At 35.4% G+C, this 27125-nt stretch overlaps 3 protein-coding genes across 3 annotated transcripts in view; 1 reads left to right on the plus strand and 2 right to left on the minus strand.

The window, feature by feature from the left end:
* Positions 1 to 3970: 3970 nt before the first annotated feature.
* LOC128546012 (beta-1,3-galactosyltransferase 5-like) lies at positions 3971 to 5736 on the minus strand. Its single transcript, XM_053523772.1, has 2 exons — positions 5344 to 5736; positions 3971 to 5156 (listed from the first exon to the last, which is right to left on the minus strand). The coding sequence occupies exon 2, from the start codon at positions 5141 to 5143 to the stop codon at positions 4139 to 4141; it is 1005 nt and encodes a 334-aa protein (XP_053379747.1). The 5' UTR covers positions 5144 to 5156; positions 5344 to 5736; the 3' UTR covers positions 3971 to 4138.
* A 4898-nt stretch (positions 5737 to 10634) lies between these two features.
* Positions 10635 to 24204, plus strand: LOC123564445 (sterile alpha motif domain-containing protein 9-like). The gene is made up of 5 exons (XM_045358049.2): positions 10635 to 10783; positions 12795 to 12875; positions 13286 to 13525; positions 14070 to 14192; positions 14800 to 24204. Exons 2-5 carry the CDS (start codon positions 12830 to 12832, stop codon positions 18597 to 18599), a joined length of 4209 nt encoding a protein of 1402 aa, XP_045213984.2. The 5' UTR covers positions 10635 to 10783; positions 12795 to 12829; the 3' UTR covers positions 18600 to 24204.
* A 1707-nt stretch (positions 24205 to 25911) lies between these two features.
* Positions 25912 to 27125, minus strand: part of LOC123564446 (growth factor receptor-bound protein 2-like) — a 39003-nt gene continuing 37789 nt past the window's right edge. The window contains exon 6 of the mRNA XM_053526959.1: positions 25912 to 26922. The gene's annotated coding sequence lies outside the window, so the exon portion shown is untranslated. The remainder of the gene's footprint in view (positions 26923 to 27125) is intronic.

A 27125-nucleotide genomic window follows, 5' to 3' on the forward strand; every position in this document is an offset into this window, starting at 1 on the left:
TTTTTGACACAATTATAATTTGCGATAAGTCCCACATAATAAAAAAATATATAAAAAAAAAATTACCGACCTACCTACCCTAATTTTTTAGCATGTTACTGGAAACAAACAATCTTTTTTAGGCCTAATTGAAATGGAGCGTATCGTGCAAGCTTCGTATCAGGTGTGTGACGTTACCAGTTTCACCGCATTATTGGGTGATGTGGCGTCGATAATTTTCGAATTTATTCAGAGTAAAGTATGTATTATTTTATAAGTAAAAATGAATATGCAACAAAAAGACGATTAACTTTGCATGCAGAAATATGCACTCTTTTTGTCGCGTCACTGACAGTACTATGACGCGCAAAATATCCTCTGCATAACTCGTGCATATTTCTCGATTTAAATCTGAAGATCTACTAATGCACAGTTGCAAAACAGCAACCGATGTCAGGATGAGAGTATAGTCTATCCTTTGAACCGTATAATGTTGTCCGCAACAGTTTTATCCCGCAGATGGCACTACTTGCAGCACAAGGTTGCACTCATTTTTAACGGTCACGACTCAATGTTATCATGGTTATATTTTTAACACAACTAATCATTTAACAATCAATCCAATTTTCATTACAATCTATCAAAATGTGGCAGAGATATTTGAAAAAATCAGGTCAGGAACTAGGAAAATTGTTGAGTGTATTATTACCAATAATGTTCTTTGACTTCTATATTTAACAAATACCGATTTTGTCAGAAAGTAAAAGGCTGTTGTCAGGCCTATTATGGCATATGCAAATTTTATCTGGCAAAGGCATTGAAAATGATGAAGTTTTCAACATGTAGTAGTAAACAACAAATGGGTGGAGAGACGGAGGGCGTATAGAAAGTCGAACAAAAAAAATACTGTAAGACCTTTTCATTTCGCGACAGGAGATAACTTACATCTATTTAATATAACAACAATAAACAGACAGTGGGGGAGCTTTCTTCCTTGGTATTATAGTAAGAGGAATGAAACTCATGTCATACTCATGGCATGTTGGTTTGGAGGAGGACATGTATGAAGTTTAAATCAGTTGTAATGTGTCTGTATTGAAAAACCGTGAACATGGTTCTGTTATGTTTAGTCCTAAAAGTAGAAATGTAATCAAACTTTAAGTGAAATATATAACATTACCAATGAATTGTGAAGAAAAAGACCTGTGTGAAGTTTTATTCAGTTCCAGTATGACGTATGAGATATTATCGTACAATTGTAAATATATTGGTCAAATGTGATAAGGATACCGCTGTCAAAACTGTGAAGTTACTTCAGTTTCACGGAATTTAAGCTTGTAGGACCTGTGTTCAATAAGAAAAACTGCCGTTAAATGGACTGATATAATAATTTCACTAATGTACCAAATCTTAAATAGTTACCTTGCATTATATTTGTCTTGCTGTTATTTATTTAAGTAGGGGTGTACATCCTGGCTCACTTTGAACAGCGACATCTCAACAACATCAACTTTGTTTTCGGTAATTTTCTAATTAATTATTTCTTTTCATCAATAAAACATACTGAACAAATTCTCTCATTAAAAACAGTGTATCGTTGAAGAATATCAATATCTTTCAACGAAAATAATACGTTAAACTGAAGCATATATATTTTAGACTCTTTTGCCATTTATTTCTCTAGAAATCATTAAACAGTCTAGCCTATTTATAGGTGTCTTATGTCTTCTTATTAAAGTTATATCTTTCAAGATAGGGCAACTAAATTCATTTCCGTCGGCGTGTTCCCAAGTTCTTGCATCTAGATGGTTTTGCTACATTATTTTAATGTCAGATCATGAATGATAGCTCTAGACAATAGTTGTTATTTAGTTGTTTATTTCATTTCAATTTTAAGGAGAAGTCACTTAAATAGTTATGATACCATATATTGACGGCATTGAGGTGATTTTGTATGGTCATTCTATTTGCAGTTATTGGTGATTTAAATTCAAGACATCAAAACGTCGACTGGACCGCTAGCGCGTTAAATATCCCCTAAATCGTGTAATGTCGGTATAATAGATTGGATTTCGTATCACAAGAAAGTCTATTCAATGTCACTATGTACGTACTTTCTAGTGATATGAAATCTAATTTACGTATTTGTTTACACTCGTACGGTGATTTATGTTTATTCTTTCAGGACAATTAAATTTATATATTACAGTTGTATTTGCCCTTTAATATATGGCAGCGGTTAATTTTCATTTCAAAGCGCAATTACTAAAATCTGAAAAGTAGATCCCTCGGAAGCACCGAAAACAAGGCAAACAGTGAAAATTGCAGACTCGGTTTGATTGAGTCGGTTCATGAGCAGTAATGGAAAATGCAACACTGCCCACGCCCCCTAGCACCGGCTTAAGCAGTATTCAATCTTCAAATCTAAATGAGTTGAAATCAATGATCCCGAAGGACCAGAAAATATAACAACACTGAGATGAAGTCGGGGCGACTTTTTACGGCCGCCACACAGCACTTAACACTCGCTGTTGTGAAGTAAATAAAACTAAGACTTACCTGTTCAAAATATTCATGTTAATCTTTGTGAGGATTTGTAAAGGATGCTTTCAAAAACAAATAAATGGGTTTTCAATAAATAAGTATACTTAGGACAAATATGGTTTATAACAAGTCATAATGTGTTATTGTTTAATAAATAATGTTTTTAAGGTCTGCTAGATAAGGAATGGTAAGCAATGCAAAGATTTTCGTGATACTTACCTACTTTTAGTCTTTAGGAAATGCGACAAGATTAGTACATGTATCTCTCATTTTTATAGATGGGACGTTGTTAATGTTATTTTTCAACAGAGAAGATCATATTAAAACAATCAGGCAGTGTCAGGAACCTCGGTGCTTTCCTGGATTCGAAAAATGCGATTTGGTGACAGGAGCTTTCAGACAGCAGCTGCGAGATTATGGAATGCCCTCCCATCTGACATAAGTGAGTGCAAGACCTTGCAAAGTTAAAGACGCATTATTTCATACAATTCTTTGGGAACTAATCTCACTGATTACGTGATTAATAATGTAGGTACTTTGCCGACCAATCAATTACTTTAATTAAGAACTCTAGTGTGACAGAATAATGTTAGCGGTGTTTTTTTTCTGTGGGATGTATAATGGATGTTTTCCGGACCATTTAGGTGGGGATTAACCCAATCATCCGGGACGGTTTAATATGCTGTGATGCATTTCGCAGACATCATACCGATTAATTCTGTCTGTTCAAAATGTATGATATCTTCTGTTCTATTCTGCTCTAACCTGTGTCTTTAATAGGTCCGTTAGTGTTTTACGATATTGTATTTTTGTTTCAGGTTTTGATCTGTCTACCTTCAATTTAAAATGCTTGGTATCTTATTACCGTAATATAATTTTAAGTTCTTCTATAATAGTTCAATTACCATTTTTTATTGAACATGTTATAAATGTTTTTATGTAAAGCACTTTTGAACGTATTTTTATATGAAAAGAGTGCTATATAAATGTGGTATATAATGATAATAATAATATAATATATATTGATGTAATGGTGCCGTATTTAAAGGTGCTAATTTACCTCCGATACAAGTAACGATAAAAAAGATCAAAAGATGTCTGAAATATGCAAACGCTAAACATTGTAATCATCTTAAAAGACAATGTGTTTTAAAGATTTTAATATCATTAAAAATGAATAACAGGGACCCCTGTCACCAAATGACCTTGACTCACTTGTCCCTCGCCAATCTGGGTTTGGACTTCGCTTGAGGCGTAGAAATCTTCATGGCAGAAAGCCATCAAATTGCCTTACGGAAGGTCGGTGGTTCTACCCAGTGTCCGCCCATGCCTGAAATAATGCCAAGAGGGGCACCTGGGGACTTCCTTCGGCACAAAATAAAACTGGATATGTCGCCAAATTACCTAGATTGTGTGAGTCTAAGCTAAACAAAATGTAACCAGTGAATACCTACTGTTTATCATATATTTTCAAACATTTTTATTTATCAAACAGCTTTTTTAAGCAAACGTTTCTGTAATAATAAAAAAACACGTACATACACACAATTTGGTGTAACATATCCCTGTAACCATGAACCCAATGTCCATCCTTCATTTCATAAATTTCTACATACTACTTGTTATGAAGATCTTGAATAATTTTCCATGCAATGTCCCAGTTCTTTCTCAAACTTCTATATTTTGCCAACAGGAACATTGAATTGTCTATGTCTTTTCTCAAATGTTCGGACTGCATTAGATTGTATCCGTGATCTTCTGTCATGTCCGTGTGATTTACTTCCGCTTTAGCTGCAAGCATTCCAGTGACATAGACATTATCAACCCAGAAATGTAATACAGATTTTGTTGCACCAAGAAGCTTTGACAAGACGTCATTGGATATAATGAAAGAAAAGTCTTCGCAATGTGGTGGATATTTTTCAAAGGGATATTCGTTCATTGTGACGAATGATTTGTCTCCTGGTGTTCTTACTGGACCATTGTCAAAGAATGTTGAGCAATATAAAAAGTTGTCAGTTTTGATTCGCTGTTGTTTCTGAAGAAAGTCAATCAGGTGGAATGGATCTACCATCGTATCGTCGTTGGTGCTAAGTATGAAGTGTGCGTTATCACAAAATGTCTTTGCCCATGACAAGCCCATGATACTTTTATACGTTTGATTTTTTATGTGTTCAGTGAAACTTCCCTGTATGATGTCCCCGAATTCGGTATTCTCCCTCTTGAGCTCTTTCTCCAAGTTAGAGTTCATACTTGTAATCTGAGGTTTGCCCATAATAAATATTGTAACAATATTTGCACCATTGTGACTTTTCACAGACGACCACGTGTTTCTAATAGCTTTTCGTTCCAGATACCTTTCAGGTTTGCTTTTTACTAATGCTAGAACAAAAACATCTTTTTTACAAATATTTTCATTGTTAATAACGTATGAATATCTCTGGTGGTTAATCAGTGGATTTTGCAGGTCAGAAAGACTTCCTTGCCAAAATGTTTCTATAAATTCTTTGTCGTTATAGTCCTCGGCTTCATATTTAACTTCATTCGATTCTTCAATGTAAACAAGCGATACTGCCATTGTCTTTGTTGCTAACAGAAGGAATATAAGGTTGCTGTACATCTTGTCTTCTAGCCTGTAAAGCAGAATTTAACAAATGTATTTTCTTAAAACTAAACATACTAAACAATGAAAAAAACTTACAATACAATATCATTTACGCGCAGTTTTCATTTATCCATGTACAAACAGAATGGCAACTGGATTTATGATATGCCTACAATGTTTTTGAAATAGTTACAGAAAATAAGCAAATTCCATACCTGCTGAAAAAAATGTCGCTTCTAAAATGAGATTTATATTCTGCCTAATTTCAAGCGTTACAAAGTATTTTCCGAAGTTGTGTGAATAGTGCTTAGTGTTCGTGAAACTAATGATTGCTGGGCTATGACCGAGAGCGGTTTTATACCCCCGGCAAGTAAACTCCTTAAATAATTGATATGTTTATACACTTTAGCAGTGATGAAAACCACAAACAGAGTATTTTTCACAATCCGATGACGTAAACAAAGCTCTTATCCGGGTGTATTCATTAAAAAGTAAATACTGAATTACAGACTTTCGAAAACCTATTGAAAATAGACACGCAATCTGATACTTTAATCGGTCGGTTATAGCTAGTATTAAATCTTATTACTGTTTCCTCCTCGAAAATAAAGTGCCGAACGTACCAAAAGAAGAAAGAAAGAAAACCTGGAGCAAAAATGTTATTTTCATGTAGACTATTTTCAATAAAAGAGATCATTGAACTAACTTGGGTGTCTCCAGCATTAAATACAAGTATGATGCCATATAAAAGTAACAACATTGCTTAAATATTCCAAAAAATCGCGCCATTTGTTTATAACAAACTACAACCATGTAAATACGCTTTTAGCACCGGGCGTACCCGAAATATTATCGATAAGTACCAATAACCAAATCGGAGAATTTTCTTTGTTATACTCAATAAAAAAAAAACATTTTTTTTTTCGAATTTTCGGGCACCTGGCATTTATCAAGACTGGAATTTAGTTCTTTTCACTATTATGTTACATCCATTTTAATGTATACTGTTACAATATATATGAGTATCATCGAACGATGTTGCATTTGTTCCCGAACTAACACTCGTGCATTATACATATTTATTATATACCTATATAAATTCTGTAAAAAATCGGCTTGTATTTCACAATTACATATGAACACAGACAAAAATTCCGGATTGTACCTTTTAAATTCCGTATTGTACCTTCCGTATTGTATGCTGCCGGACTATTTTCATTAATATGCATGATCCGACACATTTCTATAAATAGCGTACATAAAAACTTCACTAAGTTCCATTTAATATCGATAAACATTGAAGATTTCGTTCAAGAACAAAACAAGAATCAAAATGGTAAAGGTATATAATAAAAGGGTCATTATAACAGTAGCTAGATCTGGGACTTTGTATTCGGCTCTCGTGGATTTTTCAAGGTCGGATCACACTCGGCGCTTGCGCGCCTCGTGAGATCCGATCTGGTAAAATCCACTCGAGCCGAATACTGCATCCCAGATCAAGCTACTGTTATAATAACCCTATTTTATTATATACGAGGAGCGTTCAGTAAATAATGATACTCCATGTATAGTTCCGTAACCGATAGTTATTTTCAAATGCGGTTTTCAGGACTTATAAAGCAATTTATTGGAAACAAAATGCCATAAGAATGATAAAAATCGGTAGATTCAAAGTAAAAATATAATCATTTGAGTGAGGTGTACACAGGTATACTGGGCCATTTTATGTCCAAAATATTAAAATTGTAATATGCAATTCCTTTATTTTACTATTCAACAACTAGAACGGTAGTTCAATTTTCAGTTTAAACAGTTAAATCAAATCATCATCTTTACATAAACATTTGAAAACTAAAATAAAAAAGAAGGATAACAGTATTAAATGAAGTGTGTATATTTTTACTCGAAAAATGAAATGTTGAGTACAATATGCCTCTGCAATTTTGTCAGATGTGCTGTTCATCGTTGAAAGAATTCTTGTATTTTAAGTTGATACTAATTTCTTAATTCTCGATTGCGAAACAAGTTCTTACAACTTAGATTAATTGCTCTCGAGACTCATTCCAGATGGAATCAACCTCGAGTTTAGATGTTTTAGTTGTGTTGTAAAATGAAAAACGCAATAAGTGGTTAAAACAAACTCAGACTCATCACAAATTGCTGTACCTCGTAGAAAAACAAGAGCTGTCTGATGACAGCGCGCTCGACTATTCGAAGAATTGATTGAAGAATGGGGTCAAAATATTTCCACGGATATTCAGACAAAAGGAATAAATATATTAGACAAACAATGTTCCTGTATTACTTTGATTTCGATAAGTCTTGCACTAAATGGCAATATATGAGCCAATTTCAAAGTCCAAAAAGGGCCATAATTCAGTCAAAATAGTTATGTACTCTTGCCTACAGATGGAAATCATAATGATAAACAAGTGTTCAAAGTTTAAAAGCCATATGTCAAATAGTTTTGACAAAACATGGACTTGTATGAAAACAGAACCAATTTCAAAATCCAAAAAGGACCATAATTCAGCCAAAATAGATGACAGAGTTATGTTCTCTTTCCTACAGATAGAGACTATTATACTAAACAAGTGATAAAAGTTTCAAGGCCATATGTCAAACACTTTACAAAACATATGAACTGGTACGAAAAACTTAACAAAGATTTCTAAGTCAAAATGGGCCATAATTCAGCCAAAATCCTTGATGGAGTTATGTACTCTTGCCTATAACTGGACATGGTGATGGTAAACAGGTGTTGAAAGTTTCAAAGCTTTATCTCAAAAGACTTTGTCAAAATATGAACTGGTACGAAATATTAACCCAGATTTCTAAGTCAAAAAGGGCCATAATTCAGCAAAAATCCTTGATGGAGTTATGTGCTCTTGCCTATAACTGGACATGGTGATGGTAAACAAGTACTGAAAGTTTCAAAGCTTTATCTCAAAAGACTTTGTCAAAATATGAACTGGTACGAAAAACTTAACCATGATTTCTAAGACAAAAGGGGCCATAATTCAGCCAAAATCCTTGATGGAGTTATGTACTCTTGCCTATAACTGGACATGGTGATGGTAAACAGGTGTTGAAAGTTTCAAAGCTTTATCTCAAAAGACTGTCAAAATATGAACTGGTACGAAATATTAACCCAGATTTCTAAGTCAAAAAGGGCCATAATTCAGCAAAAATCCTTGATGGAGTTATGTGCTCTTGCCTAGAACTGGACATGGTGATGGTAAACAAATATTGAAAGTTTCAAAGCTTTATCTCAAAAGACTTTGTCAAAATATGAACTGGTACGAAAAACTTAACCATGATTTCTAAGTCAAAAGGAGCCATAATTCAGCCAAAATCCTTGACTGAGTTATGTGCTCTTGCCTATAACTGGCCATGATGATGGTAAACAAGTGTTGAAAGTTTCAAAGCTTTATCTCAAAAGACTTTGTCAAAATGTGGACTGGTACGAAAAACTTAACCCAAGGTGTGACGTCGACGCCGACGCCGACGCCGTGGTGAGTAGGATAGCTCTACTTATTCTTCGAATAGTCGAGCTAATGACAGAATTTTGTGATTTTTCAAGTTATTCTATTATTCTGAGACACTGGATGCACAGGACAAACCTAAGTTATATTTATTTTTGCTATGGTCCAGTATACCTGAGTACACCTCACTCAAATGATTATATTTTTACTTTGAATCTACCGAATTTCATCATTCATATGGCATTTTGTTTCCAATACATTGCTCTATAATGTGCTGAAAACCGCATTCAAAAATAACCACCTGTTACGGTACTACACACGGAGTATCATTATTTATTGAACGTCTCATCGTACCTATTTAAATTCTGTCAAAAATACAGCTTGCATTTCACAATGTAATACGAACAGGCTGAAAAAAATCCTTATTGTACCTTCCAAAAATCCCGTATTGTACTTCCGATTTGTATGTTGTCGGACTACTTTCATTGAATATGCATGAGCTGACACAGTTATATAAACAGCGCAAACAAAAACATCACTCAAACAGCAACAAACATTTAAGATTTCGTTCGATAACAAATAAACAAACAAAAAGGTGGAGGTATATAATAAATGGGTCATTACAACAGTAGCTCGATCTGGGATTTTGTATTCGGCTCTAGTGGATTTTGCAAGGACGTATCACACTCGGCGCGTGCGCGCCTCGTGATATCAGATCTGGCAAAATCCACTCGAGCCGACTACAGCATCCTAGATCGAGTTACTGTTGTAAAAACCCTATTATATAAGTCATTATACATGTAATATATGAAAACCTTATCATTTGTGTCAATAATTTGAGACATCAAAATATTAAAACACCCCAAAAATTTATCCAATTAAAGTTCCTCAGATGATAAGTTATTTCACATTTCGTATGAAAACTACATATAACAATTCCCCGACTGATAATGATGCGCAATAAAAAGACTTTTTTTTCAAGTTTAGTAGATGCAGCAAAATAATGAAGATGCATCTATTTGAACACAAGCATGGACTATAATTACTTAAATTCATTAGAACAAGACATTATATTTTATGTTTTTAATTTTGAACAATGTTATAATCGGTAGTTTTTGCTAAATGTATATATGTCGTCTTCAATCCTTTTGACAAACACTTGTTATAAACAGCCGCTCGTATTGTATGTCGAAATTGAAAATGTCCATTAATTAGAAACTACCATTTATGTAAAGACATAAACTATGCTTTTTAATTCACAAACCTCATGATAATATTTTGGACAACAAACACGTTTTTTGATGACGCGGGACTGTATCTGAATAAATAAATGAACTTATTCAAGAATAAATGTAAAACACAATGCCATGGAATGCATTAATTATTTGACACTTAACGGATAAGGAAGTTATCCTAGACGTACAAATATAAACACACACACACATTAAGTTTGCTTTGTTTTCAAAACATTTTTTTTTGAAATTGCCAAAAACTGAGGTTAGTATTTAGTGTCATTTGGAAGCGCGTTTTACTTCTCTCCTTATTCTGCACGCCCGCTTTTACACGTAACCCTATCTTAGCACGTGTACAGATGCTAAAAAACTAAGACGCCACTTTTCACAGAATGGTATTACATAATTACATTTCATGAGTACATATATTTGAGTTCTGAAATTAATTCTTTCACACCTACGGTTACACTCTGCATCTTCTGTACACCTGCCTATAAACAACAGTACTTCTTTAAGACATTCCATTAAAGCTACATTCTGCAAAGTCATCTTATATTCTACGTACTAATTTAAATTCTCCATCTATTTTTCGTAATAATCTAAGTATTTGTCTATCACTAAACTTCTACTGTACTGAAGAAATACAAACAAATTTGCCGCAGAAATGTAGACGGTACCGTTATATTAACAAGTGCAATTCTAAGAGGTACGGTTGTTGCAATCATATATCGGACATGTCTAAAACGCGTAGTATTCAATTTCCGACCTAGATGTTCAAACAAACGTTATTAACCGGCCTACGAACAGGTTTTAATATAATTGGTTTTACATGAAACATGATATTTCTAGCCTACTATGACAATTTGCATATTTAACTTCTTGTTTCGTTTTCATTTTGACTTATGGCGAACCTTACAATGGATATATAACAGGAATTTGTAAATATCTACTTTATACTATATTTTTGATGAAATGTATTTATTACAACAATTTGTAAATATATAAAGTTTCCGTGTAAGATCGATACAATTTGCACCGAGTGAACAAGCAGCAGATGCAATATTTTTACCATTATTATAGTCACAAATGAGAGATTGAGTTTTAACATATAAAAATTTATGTATTTATTCGTTTCTCTCTAGGGTTATGATTAGGTTTGGACTTTCTACTATGCATCATTTCAGCTTAATGTTAGAAAAAATAATATGAGTTAAACTGATCAGCAAGAATCTTTGGTAAAAGAAAAATAAGTATTTTTGGTTAAATCAATTTTTAAATGGATAACGTGCCTTCCATATAGTATCGAAAGGGAAGAAAATATGTAGTATGGTCATTTATGGATGAGAATGATGCTAATACATTAACGAATATAGAACATTTTTGAACGGTACAGTTTACAATTAAGCAAACATTAAACTAACTTGCTCAAGTTAATCTACACTGTAGGGGAAAGATAAGTAAACGGAGTGTTTCAAAGATACATTTTATTTCACTGAAAACTATGAAAATGAGCAGAGAGTGAATAGTACGTGGAAATAGAAGTTAAAACACTAAGTTGATTCTACGTTGGATCGGTAAGTGAACTGGGGATTTTAATGCGTTTAGTACATGTATTTTACGCAGTCCCTTGGTGTACTCTTACACGCATGATAAATTTTGAAAAGAATACATTAAACTGATATAGATTTAACTCAACTGAAAGGTTTGGGAAACCTGATATTAGCCTTTATGTACGTTTAAAGATCCTTTATAAATTAAATTTAGGAAAGTTATTGGACTATTATATTGTTATAACAATAATAACATATTCACAGGTATTTAATGTGTTCAAGGAGCCAATCTAAAATTATCATTGTTTACCACCCGCGATCCATACCATTCAGGGTTATGTAGGACATTAAGAATTTTTATACTATAGCATATAATATCAAACGAATCTTGCATCCTGCACATATTTAATTTTTCCAGCTATTAACCAAAAACAAAACTAATACACCCATCTAAACTGCAGTGTAATCAGTTTGATTTGAAAGTGACAGTTTAAATTAGAATTACAACCACACAAATTAAACGCTCATCTGTAAATGCTTGAAATTAGGCAATCAATACGCAAAAAAAGAGCTATAGTTCTTGAAGTTCTTACTCACCTACTGACAATAGGTGAGAAATGTTTAGATTGTGTAGTATTCCGTGAAAGTGGTTACAAATATAACAATGCCAACATTCCAATTTAAAAGCGCCATAATTCTTTTTCAAAGTGCAGTTCTGAGCCTGTCTACTCATTTTATAATAATAATAACAAATGTTCAATGTTTCAAAGCTTTAAAGCTCTTGAAGTATTCAAGAAAAGTGGACTCATCTATACCAATATTCTATTGATGCAAACAAGATTTATAATACTTTGCATATATATATATATATATATATATTATTTAGGAAAATTGGACCTAAATATAACTTTAGAAATCCCAATTTTCTAAGTATAAAAGGCTATAATTCTGTCAAAATAGAAGTGAGAGTTCTTGGTCTGCTCATAAAATTTAACCAACGCCGACATCGGCGATCAAGTGATGTCAATGCGTCGTAGTTTTTTTTTTTTTTTTTTTAATATACGAAATAAAGATATATTGCTTTCATATTTGTAATAAATTACTTTTAGTAAGGTCAACTTTTGTGAGTAGGGAAAACAAAGACTATTACACCTTAGGCCTGAAAAGGTAGCGAAAATAGCGAAAACAAGAACTCGCGAAATATCCCGATTTACAGTACAAGACCTAAGGTATGTGTCGAACAGATTTTCCAGTGAGGTCAAGGAAATGATGAACAAAACTAAGCATAACAGTGTCACAGGTATACACAGATACAGAGCCTTGATTTAATTTGTAGATTACTATTATCTGAAACGAGTGGAAAGCATCAAAATGTAGAAACCTCTTGTTTGTTTTTCAGATTAATAAAAAATTTGCATTAGGCGACTTCGAAAAATGGGCAGAAAAAAGAAGTCGAAGAGGAAGATTAAGGAATTGACAGGTAAAATCACCAAATCATTTTACCAGGTAATAAAATTATGATTTCTGACCTAATGACTATACTTATCTACAAAGGGCAATAGTTTGCTATATATCTTTAACCGAGTAAGCACGTTATGCAGTAGTTTCAAGATTAGAACATAAATGAGAGAAAATGTAAAATTCGATGTCCTTTCCCTGTATTTTCAATTGTCCCATTTTACCCGCAAGACGTCATATATCTTTTCGCAAAAAAAAATATACTGTTTTATGTTTAGATTTATTTTTGCATTTTAATCAGCGTATATTTTCTTCTTTTTGTAAGACCTGGTATACATTTTTGTCTTGATATTCTTCCACGTTCAAGTGCATTAGTGGGACCATATGGTAATTTCTCTGTTAATTTTTCAATTCCTATCTCTGTTTCCGTAGGTCGGGAAAGAGAACAAAAGAACAGAAATGAATGTGAGGACAGCAGTAATGACACATCATTTCCATCAAGGAATAGATCGGATGCTAGAATGGAACCAGTGGAACAGTGTGCCAGTTACATATCCGAGAGTAAATGCAGGGAAAAAAGAGATTGCATGTTTACACTAGGACCACAAGGTGACGAAGAAGCAACAATCCAGTCAGTCGTTAGTTCACCTTCATCAGACAGACTTTCAACAAGTATACTTATTACATATTGTTGTCATGTAAGACTGATATAAAAGAATCAAAGGATTTGAAATTTAATTTTATATAGAAAGTTTTGATGTCAAATATCTCATTGTTTACTTTTTATAGCGTGACCTATGTTAGGAAAACCCAGTTGTACAATAACATTGTCAAAAATAGATTTTCAAGATTAATAACTAAATAAGCGAAATTCATTAGTAATATTTTATAATTGTTTCAGTGGTGTCTATATTATATACACGTTAAACATCATATTTATTAAAGCTTCTTAACTAGAGGGCGTGGACGGTAGCATGCATTCCCACTACCGTCCATGGACAGGCTCAATCAAACCGAGTCTGCAACATGTTCCTTTATATCGTGCTGAGCGACCTGTAGAGTTTCCATTTTTTCTATTTTATTCGGGATGTCAAAAAATGTTGTTGTTCTTTTTTGCATTTGTATAAGAAAAAATATTATTCAATATGTGTCAGATATAAATCAATTACATCAAAATTAAAACTCAAATCTACATACACATATGTATTATTTTTAGGTACAAGTTCTTCAAGTATCTTTATTAACCAGAACATTAAATGTAAAAACATTATGGTTGGCAGTCAAAACAGTATGACAGATATGAGCAGGCCTACAGATGATGATAGTTCTGATGAAGAAGGTAAATAGGAACAACTTAAACATAAAACTTATATATAGATATTACGGGCTGCGTATGGTTGCGAACTAATAAGATTCGAACGCACGAGACCATGGATGGAGAGGCCGACACACTATCCTCTTCATAATTTTTTACTTGTGTCAGACCAGTAGTTACTTAGGGTGACGACGTATTTCTCAAATATCATAAATCTTGAAATATTTTGATTTATCTCATGTTGTTCTATTTCAATATAAGAGTGAAATATACAGGCAAACCTGTCTGTAAAGACCATCATCGGGCAACGAAAAAGGTCTTTCATCTCAGGTAAATATACACTACGTATAGTGGTATTTAAAGGCAGTTTCTCGGAGGTGGTCTTTTTGCACAAGTTTACATATCTGATAATTTGGATCTGGTGTTCACTCCGTGAAAGATATTTTGATTTTACACTGAAACAAGTATATATCATCTATAGTATAAGCTTTATAGTATTTATGTCTGAATAGAAAATCCTGTTTAATATCATACAAATCTTGAAAATGAAGTTATAAAAAATAAAATAATTTTATTAATCACCATAGTCACGAGCGATTTATTTTCATTTTATCATATATTTCTTATTCAGAGACTTACTCCCCTTCTGGAGCACGACATTCTACAGGACCTTGCTCTGAAAGTAAAGTGATAACGTATGCACACGCATGTACAGGCCAGCATATAAGTGCAGACACAGTCAACATTAATATCAATCCTCCTGAGTCAGAAAAAGAAACATCTACACAAAAGCAATCTGGTTTGTTTTTAGAATCCGTTCAGAATTTTAATCGAGGACACTATATACTAGTTTTAAACAGATTACAAACCTCAATGATTCAAAACTTAGATGCATTATTATTAGTTCAATGGTCAGTTGTGTTTGATTTAGATCCTGAGAGTAGGTCATCAGGGATGCTATCGTTTGCTGAACATTCTGTTTCAAGACAACGATCGTTGCACGTGATAAGTTGGCAAGATAAGGATAAATGCAATTTCAACGAGAACAGTCTTTATTGGATAGGAATGAAAGGTTACTCTGAAAGGCCCGGGACGAGGACAGATGCAGATTTCCGAAAATGGAAGAAACAGGTAAAAGGAAGTTTCACACAGATCCTAGAACAACTGCGGAAATTTGGAGAAAGCTGTACAGAATTTACGGTCGTCTCACTATGGCCAAAACATTACACAGAAGCACAGCATATGCAGTATATCTTAGAGGAAGTTGGTGAGACGTTAGCACCGAAGATTGTTTTAGTTGACGAAAGCTTATCAAAGAAGGTTGAAGCAGATACCGTTTTGAAGAGCACCCTTCTTTATCACGAAGACGACATAACACGAGTTGAAATGTGTCTTCAGGATGTGTGTCGAGCAATAAGAATAGTATGCAAGCCAGTAGTAACAGAAAGTTCATCAAAATTCCAACTTCCCACAAGTGACTTAACAAGTGATACTGATATCACAGATGAAAATGCCCGGTGGCTAAGAGAAGATCTTGACGTTTTATATATCAACAACAAAACAGGAGTAGAATATACTCAAGATGCCCTTGAGACACAAGAAGATACTTTTTTCAAGGGAGGAACACTTCCATGGCCATGGTGGTACCATGTTGGACCTGGTCATGTAGATGTAGAGCGAGATATTACGAAGAATATGATAGATTTTATAGTACAACAGCATGTCGACACATATCGACCAGGATGTGTAACACTATTACATAATCCTGGGTCAGGGGGAACAACTCTGTCGCAAAGAATCGTATGGAGCTTAAGAGAAAAAGTTCCATGCGCACAGGTCAAGCACAGACATGGTTTAACTATCACAGACTTAAAAGAAAAGGTAAAGTTTTTGAGCGATAAAACTCGTCTACCGATTCTTCTACTTGTCATCGGCGAAGACGAACAAATGGTCGACTCCATTCAACGGGTTTTGAGAGACAAGTGCACAGTTATAATTTTCTATGTGAAGCGCAGTCGGGAAAGAATAGAAAAAGATGAAATAGACAGAGAGAAAAGCAGATGCAAGCTGAAATCTTCCGTGTCTTTAAAAGAAGCAAGGCAACTAGGTCTTTTGTACAAAAAGCAATGCACGACAGAAAGCAAAAAGGAAAAGATCAAGGAACTTGTACATCGAGTTGAAAACGGTGAAAAACACACTATGTTCGAATTTGGACTTACGGTGCACAGTTATAAGTACACTGGGATAGAGCCGTACGTCAGAGATTACTTGCTTCTTAGTGAAACGTTACAACCATGGCAGAAAGCTTTAGCTTACTTGTCATTGGTTTACTACTATGGTCAAGCATCTGTCCCATGCAAGTTCCTTGCAGGATTTCTGGGACCAGAGGATGCGGATAAAATCCTTAAGTTTGAAGAATTTCCATATGAAATGCAGGAATTCATGGTGAAAGATGTACAAGAAAGGAAAACCAACATGGTGCGAATTACACATTATTATGTAGCGAAAGAGATACTTGATCAGGTGCTAACTTTCTCTGCAAAGATACAGCGAAGTCCATTTCCACAAATATGCCTAGAAAGCAAAAGACGTCTCGGCAACTTCGCAGTTAATTTCATAAAAGAAGCTGGTGACCTTGTCAAAGAAGAACAGTCTCCAACCATTGTACACATAATGACAAGGACATTTATACTGAGAGACAACAAAGCAGCCGGAGAAAATGAAACACAGACTTCCCACTCGCGCCGTCCAAAGTTTTCTCCTATTTTAGATGATGTTTGCAATCGTCCTCCATACACTGAGCGATTTGATATCTTGAAACAGCTCACAAAGTCGTTTTCAAGCGCTGCACAGTTTAGAGCACATCTTGGCAGACTTTATACAATATGTCGTCCTGAAGAAACGGATAATGCTGAAGAGTGTTTTAAAGGAGCGTTAGATACGATATTTAAAGAATACGAATCCTCGGATGACTTACCACATTACATCAAACTTGATTTGATGCATATATATCACATGTATGGAAACATGATGCTTACTCGAGTAGGCGCTTATACAGGGAAATACCTTGGAGATCGCCCCAAAAAAAAAACACCAGCTGAGGATTTCGAGTCAGCTGCCTACAAATTACTACCAAGTGTAAAACAGGCTTGTTCGCTGTTTGAAAAATGTCGTGACGTTACCCCTATTGGACTCGAGGAAAGCTTTGGGTATATTGGCGAAATCCAAGTCAGACTAATGTTCTGCAGTTTTATACACTATAAGAGTACAGACGGTGTTCATAGATATTCTCATAACAGGCAAACAGAAGTGGCCAATTTTATTAAAGATTGTTACATTACACTGGACGAGCTTTTCCTCCTTTGCTTTAGCAATACTGAGCCAGACAAAATGGACGACGATAGCATTTTTAACTGCCAAAAATGGTATAACGCCCTTTTCAAGAAAATACCAGGAAAGATAGTTCACAAAAGGGAGGAAAGTGTTGCCTCTCGGCGATTGCAAATTGCAAAAATCAAAATGAAGTATTGTACACAAAATGCTTATGGAATTCTTGAACAAGTAACGGATGCAAGTGACATAGATACAATTGTAAATGAATATGAGAAAAACTTCACAGATTATGAAAATGATGCTCCACAGCACAATGTCTCCATTCGAATCATTGATTTAGATCACAGAGAATGGTTATTTGCAATAAGACATCCACGTTTCCGAGAGATGTACAGCATAGAGAGAGTGCTTCAGCGTGTTGAGATTTGGCACGACAAAGTAAAAAGTCCGCATTCAAGATTTTATCTATTTGTGTTGAAGAGTCTACTTGGCTTTGGAAGTTCCAAAACTCCAGGTGATCCTGCAATACTTACGGCAGCCCAGCAGTTGAAAGAAGATGTTCTTCGACAGTCTAAATATGTCACAAAGCCTAGGTATCCAAGAGAATGGCTTGGGATAGACATAGAAAGCATCCGTAGGCTTGCACCAGGGAGAAGGTTCTTTGGAAAAATTGAAGGCAGAGAAGTACATATCCATGGCATCGAACTAGGAAAGCTTGAGACACAGAAAGGAACCATATGTGCTCCTAATAATAAACCTGCAGTTGGTTTCATAGATCTTGACTTAGGTTCAGACAATCGGGTAGAAGTCAAAGTTTTCTTCGTCCCAGCAAGATCTGCAGGAAATCTCAAAGGTACAGCGTACAATAACAAAAGGGTTGAATTTGTTTTAGGGTTCAGTCTTTCGCATGGATACGAAGCATTCAATGTAAAATTACTTGGATATGAAGCTTGTCCTAAATGTATACAAACTGTTGAAAAAAGAAGTTGTGACACAAGTGTTAGATGTCCTAGATGCAAAATTGAATTTAAATGCAAAAGTTCTCCAGCTAGTTTATCTGCTGCTCATAGAAACGGGGAACGCAGTGGTTTAAGATAGAGTCTTACATAAGTTAGGTACTGACAGATATTCAAAGAGATAAAAGTTCATCAGGCCGATTGAATTATGGAATAAAATCTGTAATAAGATCTTTTGAAAGCATAGAATGCAGCCAGACATATTAGCAGAGTTGGTATTATTAAGTCTCTTCATGAGAGTTAACGGATAGGGCAACACCCCTCACGCCCCCTAGGCCCGGCTTAAGCGGAATTCTAGTAAATATATATTGAATGTACTCCATGATCCTAAACGGTCAGAAAAGATAACACCGAAGTTGGACAGAAAATAATCATTTATACGTTTTAAAAGTAGTCCTGGTACTCCCGATATTTGTTTTTCTTTAATATGAGCTATTGTATGGCAAACGCTGTCCATTAGTTCAGTTGTGAGACAGCACCATGCGTCGAAAACGTCGTGTATGAAAACATAAGCAATCTCACTTGAGACCAGCCACTTCACTTAGAATAAACAACCTCACTTGAGACAAGCAGTCTCACTTGATCGTGAAAGAGTTTAGCATAGTTTCGATGAAACTTGCATTCACATTGAATGTTTGAAATTCACAAGTACTTAAACGTACTTTACATTGAAGAAGTGAGTTATTGATGTCGAAAATTGATAACATATTTATAGCGCATTAATGTAGCGTGACGTACCGCGCTTACGTCTCTTCCGACGTAACGTTGTTTTGTAGTTACACATAATGTTTGAGTAAAGGTCGAACCTGGAAACCACAACGCAGTTTGTTTCTTCACTGTACATTCCCACAATGTTAGTGCCGTGAGAAATTCTACAATCGTTACGATGAATCTACAAAAGTTTCCTTCCCTGCTCGAAATCATGGAGGAGAAGGCAAATATCATCAAGAATCTCAACGAGAAGGTTGTAAATCATCCAGATGTTGACAATTTGGAAGTAAAACTGGTAGATAGTAATTAATATTCCATTGACTCACGTTTGAAACTCTAGTGACACTGATAGCGGCAGCGTGATCCGTGATTCGCAGGACGTTAACGGTAGTGCTAGAACTGTATCAGGTGAGAACGTTTCTTACTCTAGTAGATGTATTCATAGAGTACCGTCTGATAATTCGTCATTTCATAGACTAACTAAACTGAGGTTACCGACGTCTGTTTGATTGAAATGTCGCACATTGGCAGTCATTTAGGGACTCGTATGAGGCTGCTGTACATTTGAACCAAACACTGTCTGATGTCCAAAAGTTTAACTACTTACGCTCCTTACTGCAAGACACTGCATCTACCGCCATAACAGGTTTTCCACTGACTAACGCAAATTATCAGAAGGCTATAGATTTGTTACAAGAAAGATTCGCACAATCTCGCAAGATAATAGATACTTACATGCAGTCGCTTCTAGATTTGCCGATTCCAGACAACAGTGTGGCGAGTCTACGTAGATTTCACGACAAAATGTAGAACTATATCCGGGGAATAGCATCTTTAGGTGAGTGTCAAAACTTCTATGGTGATTTACTGGTATTATAATCGGGAAAAAACTTGCAGCCGAATAACGACGGAATTTAGCGCGAGAACACGGAAACGCACGATGGCAACTGCAAGATTTGAGAGCTGCTATCGCAGAAATTAACATTTGAAGCGGGTCAGACAGACGACATTAGAAAACCACACGTGCCGACGGCTTCCTTATTCACCGGAACCGGAAAGAATAAATACACAACAAAGAAACATACGTGCACGACTAACAGTAATAACAGCGAATCAAAGAAACTGTGTCTATTCTGTGGAGATGAACATACGTCGCTTAATTGTAAAAAGGTGAAAACCCTTGAAGAAAGACTTATCATCGTAAAAGTTTATGGATGCAAATGACATAGATACAAATGTTACAAAAAATGCTACAACTGCCTGGGAAACCACCAAGTTTCTGATTGCCGTTCCAGGAACTGCCAGCGAAAGCACCATTCAAGTATTTGTGACCAGCCATCGACTGTGCCGGGTTTGAATCCAAGTGAATCGCCGTTCGTGATTTCTACTTCCGGTCTAACGGGAACGACGGGAACCGCTATTCTTCATTCTACTACACATCAAAGGTCGAACGTTCTGCTCAAGACTGCAGTCGCTCGAGTAAATTCGCAAGATTATACTAGAACCGCTACAAATATATTATTAGATGAAGGCGCGCAGATGTCTTTTATTACAGACGATCTTGCTGAGAAACTGAAATTAAAACACACCGGTTTGGACACTATATCTTTAGCATCCTTTTGTGGTAAATCAGAACAGTGTCGTTACATACCCACGAGCATAGTGTTTCTACACGTCGAACAGGGAGAGACCATACCGCTAGACGTACTTATTGTACCGACCATTGCTGTGCCATTACCAAACTGAATAGATACGCCATAACAACAAACATCGAGAAGGCTTTTTTTAATATTGGTCTTGACGAGAAGGATCGAGATGCGACGCGATTTCTATGACCCAACACAGACAGCGACTTTACAACGTACGGATACCGTGCAGTCCTTTTCGCAGTAACAAGCTCCGTGTGCAAGCAACCAACGATTCAGTCTTAGATTTAGACCGATGTCCTAAGGTACTCGGTATGACATGGGATACAGACAGTGACGTTTTACTGTATCCGGCGAAGAACATCTTAACAACCCAGATTATTACCAAGACAGCTATATTGCAGCAGCATACGTCTCGACTCTACGATCCCTTAGGTCTACTCAGTCCAGCTACTGTCAGAGCAAAGCTACTTCTCTAAGAATTATGGCAACAAAATTATCATTAAAAAATGGACATGCCCATACCTGACGACATCAAGAAAAATGGCGTAGTTTAATTACAGACATGAATTCCGTGACAACCACTACGTTCCCTAGATACTACTTTTAGAGTACACCGCATACATCAAATCATACATGTATTCACATATTCTGCGACGCTTGATTTCGTATGGTGCTACGGCATACATCTGCAGAGACAACCAGTCTACACTGATGATGGCTAAGACCCGTGTTGCTCCGTTGAAAAAGTTAACGTTACCGAGGTTAGAGCTGATGGCAGCAGTGATTGGTTCCCGACTCTGTTAGCACCTGCAGCAGAACACCAGCATTCCGCAAATACACCTATGGTCATACAGCCCGATTGTGCTGTACTAGCTCCAGACGTCCAAGACACTCAAGCGATTTAGTAGGAATCGTGTGACTGAATTCCACGAGCTGACCGAAAACCGGAAATAGAGGTATTGCACGACAAAGGACAATTCCGCAGATTTACTCACCAGAGGAATATCGACGATTCACTTCAAGAACAGTAATCTATGGTCCCACGGACCTAAATGGCTCACCACACCTGACAATTGGCCAGTTTGGCAAGAAAGAGATACTTACGCTATCATTGCAACGATTACAGACCCAGTACCTACTAACCAATCAGAAGATACAGCTTTACCAGTGAACAACAGCAGTTTCGTCAACATGTCAAGATTAAGTTCGTTAGCGAAGTTACAGCTTATGTACTGCGCTTCATAGACAACTGTGAAGGTCATCGGGAGGCGGGAGGTCCACTGAAACAGTAACTACAGATGGACTTCACAGAGCTGAGAAGGTGTGCATACGAAGCTGCCAGATGTCCAGTTATCAAGCAGAAGTGAAAGATATACAGACCAAGAGAAACAAACTCCCACTATGTGGACAACTTATACTATTTAGCGACAATGGACTTCTGAAGTGCCGTGGACGTATCCACAATGAACCACTAGACGAAATGGCCCGTACCTGCTACCAGCTAAGCATCCATTCAATAGCTTGGTTGTCAACGACGCACACTCTAGGTCACTACATGCCGGCGTTAGTTCAACTATCACATTCTTAAGACAGAGGTACTGGATTCCGTCTATCCGTAAAAGTGTGAAAGCCATACTACGTAAATGTACCTGTTGTAAGAAGATTGTTGGTAAACCCTACTCAGCTCCACTACGAAAGGGCAGAGTTTCTGACGTCAAGCCGTTTACTTACACAGGAGAAGATTTCATTGGGGCATTATTGGTTCGAGATAACAACATAAACGTTGTTAAGGCCTAATTATGCTTGTTTACATGCACTACCACGAGAGCCGTTCATCTAGAACTAGCTCCAGATCTATCAGCAGAGTCATTCCCACAAGCATTCCGACGTTTTTGAGGCAGAAAGTCTGTTCCTCACGTCATGATGTCAGACAACGCCAACACCTTCATATCAGCATCCAGACAGGTACAAAATTTGTTCCCGTCCATCACAGTTAGAGAAGAACTCAACGACAGAGGAATCGAGTGGAAGATGATACCGAATCGCGCCCCTTGGTTCGATGGAATGTGGGAACGTCTTTTAGGTATGACGAAAACCACGATAACGTTCCTGTGTCACCTACCAAACGTTACAAACTGTTATTACGGAAATCGAGGCGTTGATTAACGACAGGCCGTTGACGTATGTAACTTCTGGTACATTAGATGAACCGGAAATACTTACACCGTCACACTTACTTTACGGCAGACGAATCACAAAACTACCGTTTGAAGAATATGTTCCTACAAACCCTATAGCGAGTGACCGCCCGTCAGTTTTCAAACGGGCTACGATAAAAACGATGATAATCAACCACTTCCGGGATAGATGACGTCACAAATACTTAACCGCTTTAAGAAAACGTCATCAGACGACAGGCAGAAATGACCAGACGATATATGTTGGAGACGATGTGTTGCTCAATGACGATGTTCCCCGTTTGCTATGGAAAATTGCCGTGGTTGAAGAACTAGTCCCGAGAAAAGATGGACATACTCGAAGTGCTAAAATTCAAACACAAAATGGACTTACAAATCGCGCAGTTGTAAAATTGTATCCTCTAGAAGTGCATTAATTTTCATGAAGTGACTGTGAAAATTCAAAGGAAAATTGATAATTGAATCAGAGACAGTGTTTCATGTAAGATGTGATTTACGTAGGATATTCGTTAAGTAATAATGATTTCTTCAAGGCAAATATGTTATTAACATATTTCATTCTATTCAGATTACTATTCGCGGCCCCGAGTATGTCGGGAATCGATAACACATTTATAGCGCCTTTATGTATCGTGACGTACCGCGCTTACGTTGACGTCACATTTGAGTAAAGAGCGAATCTGGAAACCACAACGCAGTTTTCATCTTCACTTTACATCCCCACAATTGGTTATCCGACAGTTTGTTAAGATTTCCGGCAACACTTTAACTATATGATGCATTAATTTGTCCACTTCCACATGTCTTAAATGTAAACCTTTAATTTTACCTGGAAATAACATTTGTATTTTAGCAAGAAATATTGCAAGATGCAATACCCAAGTTATGTTTATACATAAAACTTAATTTAACTGCTTCATGTTGATATATTATTGTGTCCTTTACATGCAAAGATATTAATGATTTTTACTGGATTCTCTTGTCCGTTTAAAATTGTAAATGTCTAACCGAACATGAATTGTATATTTTATGCATTTTATTGTTAATTTTTGTATTTATTGAAAACTTTATATAAATTATAAATTGCTACTTTCATTTTGTATTGATTCATTAAACTGCCCACTAAGTTTTCTGTTTGGGAACAGTTTATATTTTGAACAAATTATAAAGGAATTCATACCTTATAAAACTTGTCTCCCAGAAAAACTACCATTCTATTAATCATATGACAGGAATCCTCAAATATAGAGAAAACATTACACGGGGAATCGACATTTATTATTTGATGGTATTATTCAAATATGGGAAAATGATTACATGGGCAATTACCATTAATTATGTGATAGGAATATTCAAATATGGGAAAATATTGCAAGGAAAATTACTATTAATCATGCGATAGAAATCCTCAAATATAGAGAAAACATTACAAGGGGAATCGATATTTATTATGTGATCGTATTATTCATATATGGGAAAATCACTACAAGGGAAATTACCATTAATTTTGTCATAGAAATATTCAAATATGGGAATTTTTTACATGGGAAATTACCATTAATCATGTCATAGGAATATTCAAATATGACAAATCAAGTAACATTACTGTGCTGTAGGGAAATAGAAAGTGTCAAGAAAACATTTTGATAATATGAATCGTCCAGAAGATAATAATTTGCCTTGAGGAATGTTCATAAATGTAATGAAATACCAGCTGACTAGATAACGGAAAGAATATAGATATATCTTATTTAGTTTACGAAAGTATCGTAAACAAGATTATCAAGAAATTTATACTGACATGGAATACAATGGCACATTCATAGAAGGTCGGAATTCAAATTTTCAAAAAGCAAATATTTAATGACATTGAATTGTGTGTTATTGTATCACCGTTAGACGCATCCGTAGCGACATCTTAAAGCAACACTTTTATGCGAGACAAATGGCGTCTGCGATGTTATGTATCCCAACCGTCCCATTCAAAAGCTTCAAAGCGTAAAATATAGCGCATAAATTATACATTTTCAACACATCAAATATACATGTAAAGAAAATTGTCTTTTAACATCCGTCAGTACAGATGGCTTAAGATTTTGACATTTCTCTTGTTCATGTTTATGATGAAAATTTATCAAATAAACGACATTTTACAATTTCACCCAGATATTACGCAAATGTGAAGCAACATCATATACTACGGAAGCACTGAAGGGACTTTTTACTTACCAGCCATAGCTTATAGAGTATATTTTGTTTATTAGACTCGAGCCTGTACATATAGTGTATGGTCATATAGTGGGACAGGGTCAGGTAAAACTTTTCGATGCTGAGGTTGAATTTCTATCTGATTTTCAGTTCCAACCGGTAAAAGACAACTTATGCGTTTTTATTGGTATTACTGAATACTACAGAAAATGTCAAATTTTTTCTTTAATTTTTGACCCCTTAACAAGTTTATAAACTAAAAATTCAAAACATATCTGGAGTCATATATGTCAAAAATGATTTGAAAAATTTAAGGCACTAATCTAGATTGAATAAGTTCTTTTGGCACCCATATTGAAGAAAAACACATATAAGTTAGCACTAGATGTTAATGATATTGGTGCTTGTGGGGGCATTGTTACAATGAGATAACTTTGGAATTGATCATCCTGTCTGGTAATTCTCAAACAAGTTTAATAATTATCAAGACAAATTACTGTATTATTAAAAACAAATGTCTTCTTCTAATTTTGGCAATTCAGCACTTTGAAGTATATCTAAGTGCGGCCATATACCCTGTCGTTGTCTGCAGTGACTACAATCCCCTCACTTTCATTAAAATGGGAAAAAATATCAGCGATTGTTGAGTAGAGTCTTTTACTCTAAGAGTACATCTTTGATAATCAACATATCAGGGGCAAAGATAATGATATATCAAGTATAATGAATATATATATATATATAAAGATAATGTTGTATCAAGGATTTCAACCAAGTGCTCTGCATTTTATAAAACTAAATACAAGTACTATTTTGTATTATGTGTTATAATTGTATTCCTAGGTTTAACATGCCACATTTTCAGTTTAAATATAAAAGCCACTGCCATGAAGCTGTCACAGCATAGCAAAACCCGCTCACTATCCTAGTTCAGTGTCACTTAATGTGCTAAGTAACGTATGTTTTGTAATAAGTTTCTTTTCAATTTTGTACGCTGTAGAAAATGACTGATAGGATGCTTTGCAATACTAACGCATGTGTCATACATAAGCCATGAAGACTACTACATGAGATTTGTAACTGAAAATGTGGCATGTTAAACCTAGGTAAGGTATGTTTAATTCATAAACATCCTCTGATTATTTATTCCTGCCGAATGCTGAAAAATATCCAGGCATCGCAATAGTAATTAATCTTCGTTCAAGTATCAAAATACCGGTATTATAATTGTTTCCAGCAGAAATCATCGACAAATGCAAATGCTAACCTGTGCTACCTTTACAATGATATTTAGAGAAGCATCATTGTTTTACAATAGTTTATTGACATCAGATTATACAGTGTAGCATCACGAACTAGTCCAGCAAATATTATAACGGTCTTTCGTATTGTTCAGTAAACATTGTTTATTTTAAAAGCATACAAATATTGCGACAGTTACATTTGTATATATTTGTACTACATAACGCATACAACGTCAATCTGTACATATGAACTTACTTAAGCATCGACAATTAGAGGACTCTATTGAGTCACCAAATCATTCTGAGTAGGAGTTATTCGTTTCTCGATTTATTGCAAAAGAGCGTGTAGTTGATGCGCTTTTTTTTCTAAGCACGTTCTCTTTAACCCCAACTGTCTGTAAAATAATATAGTATGTCATGTAAACAAAGCAATTATGAATCGCAACAGAATTGTTTCGCGAAATCTATTTATTTAAATAATTTTATGAGTTATTAAATTTGCCGAAAATATAGCCCTGGTAGGTGGGGTATTCTAACCCCTAACTTAAGGTAGAAAACGTCAAAATTTAAAATAAACTGTTACTGAAACCCTTTAATT

The sequence above is a fragment of the Mercenaria mercenaria genome, chromosome 2 (genome assembly GCF_021730395.1).
Source record: "Mercenaria mercenaria strain notata chromosome 2, MADL_Memer_1, whole genome shotgun sequence".
Taxonomy (NCBI): Eukaryota; Metazoa; Mollusca; class Bivalvia; order Venerida; family Veneridae; genus Mercenaria; species Mercenaria mercenaria.

Excerpts from the sequence above, each read along its gene's own strand:
- LOC123564445 (XM_045358049.2), top strand. The coding sequence starts at position 12,830 with ATGGGCAGAAAAAAGAAGTCGAAGAGGAAGATTAAGGAATTGACAG. Across the intron at positions 12,876-13,285 it reads GAAGATTAAGGAATTGACAG|GTCGGGAAAGAGAACAAAAG; the intron begins GTAAAATCACCA and ends CTGTTTCCGTAG. Across the intron at positions 14,193-14,799 it reads TGATAGTTCTGATGAAGAAG|AGACTTACTCCCCTTCTGGA; the intron begins GTAAATAGGAAC and ends TTTCTTATTCAG.
- LOC128546012 (XM_053523772.1), bottom strand. The coding sequence starts at position 5,143 with ATGTACAGCAACCTTATATTCCTTCTGTTAGCAACAAAGACAATGGCA.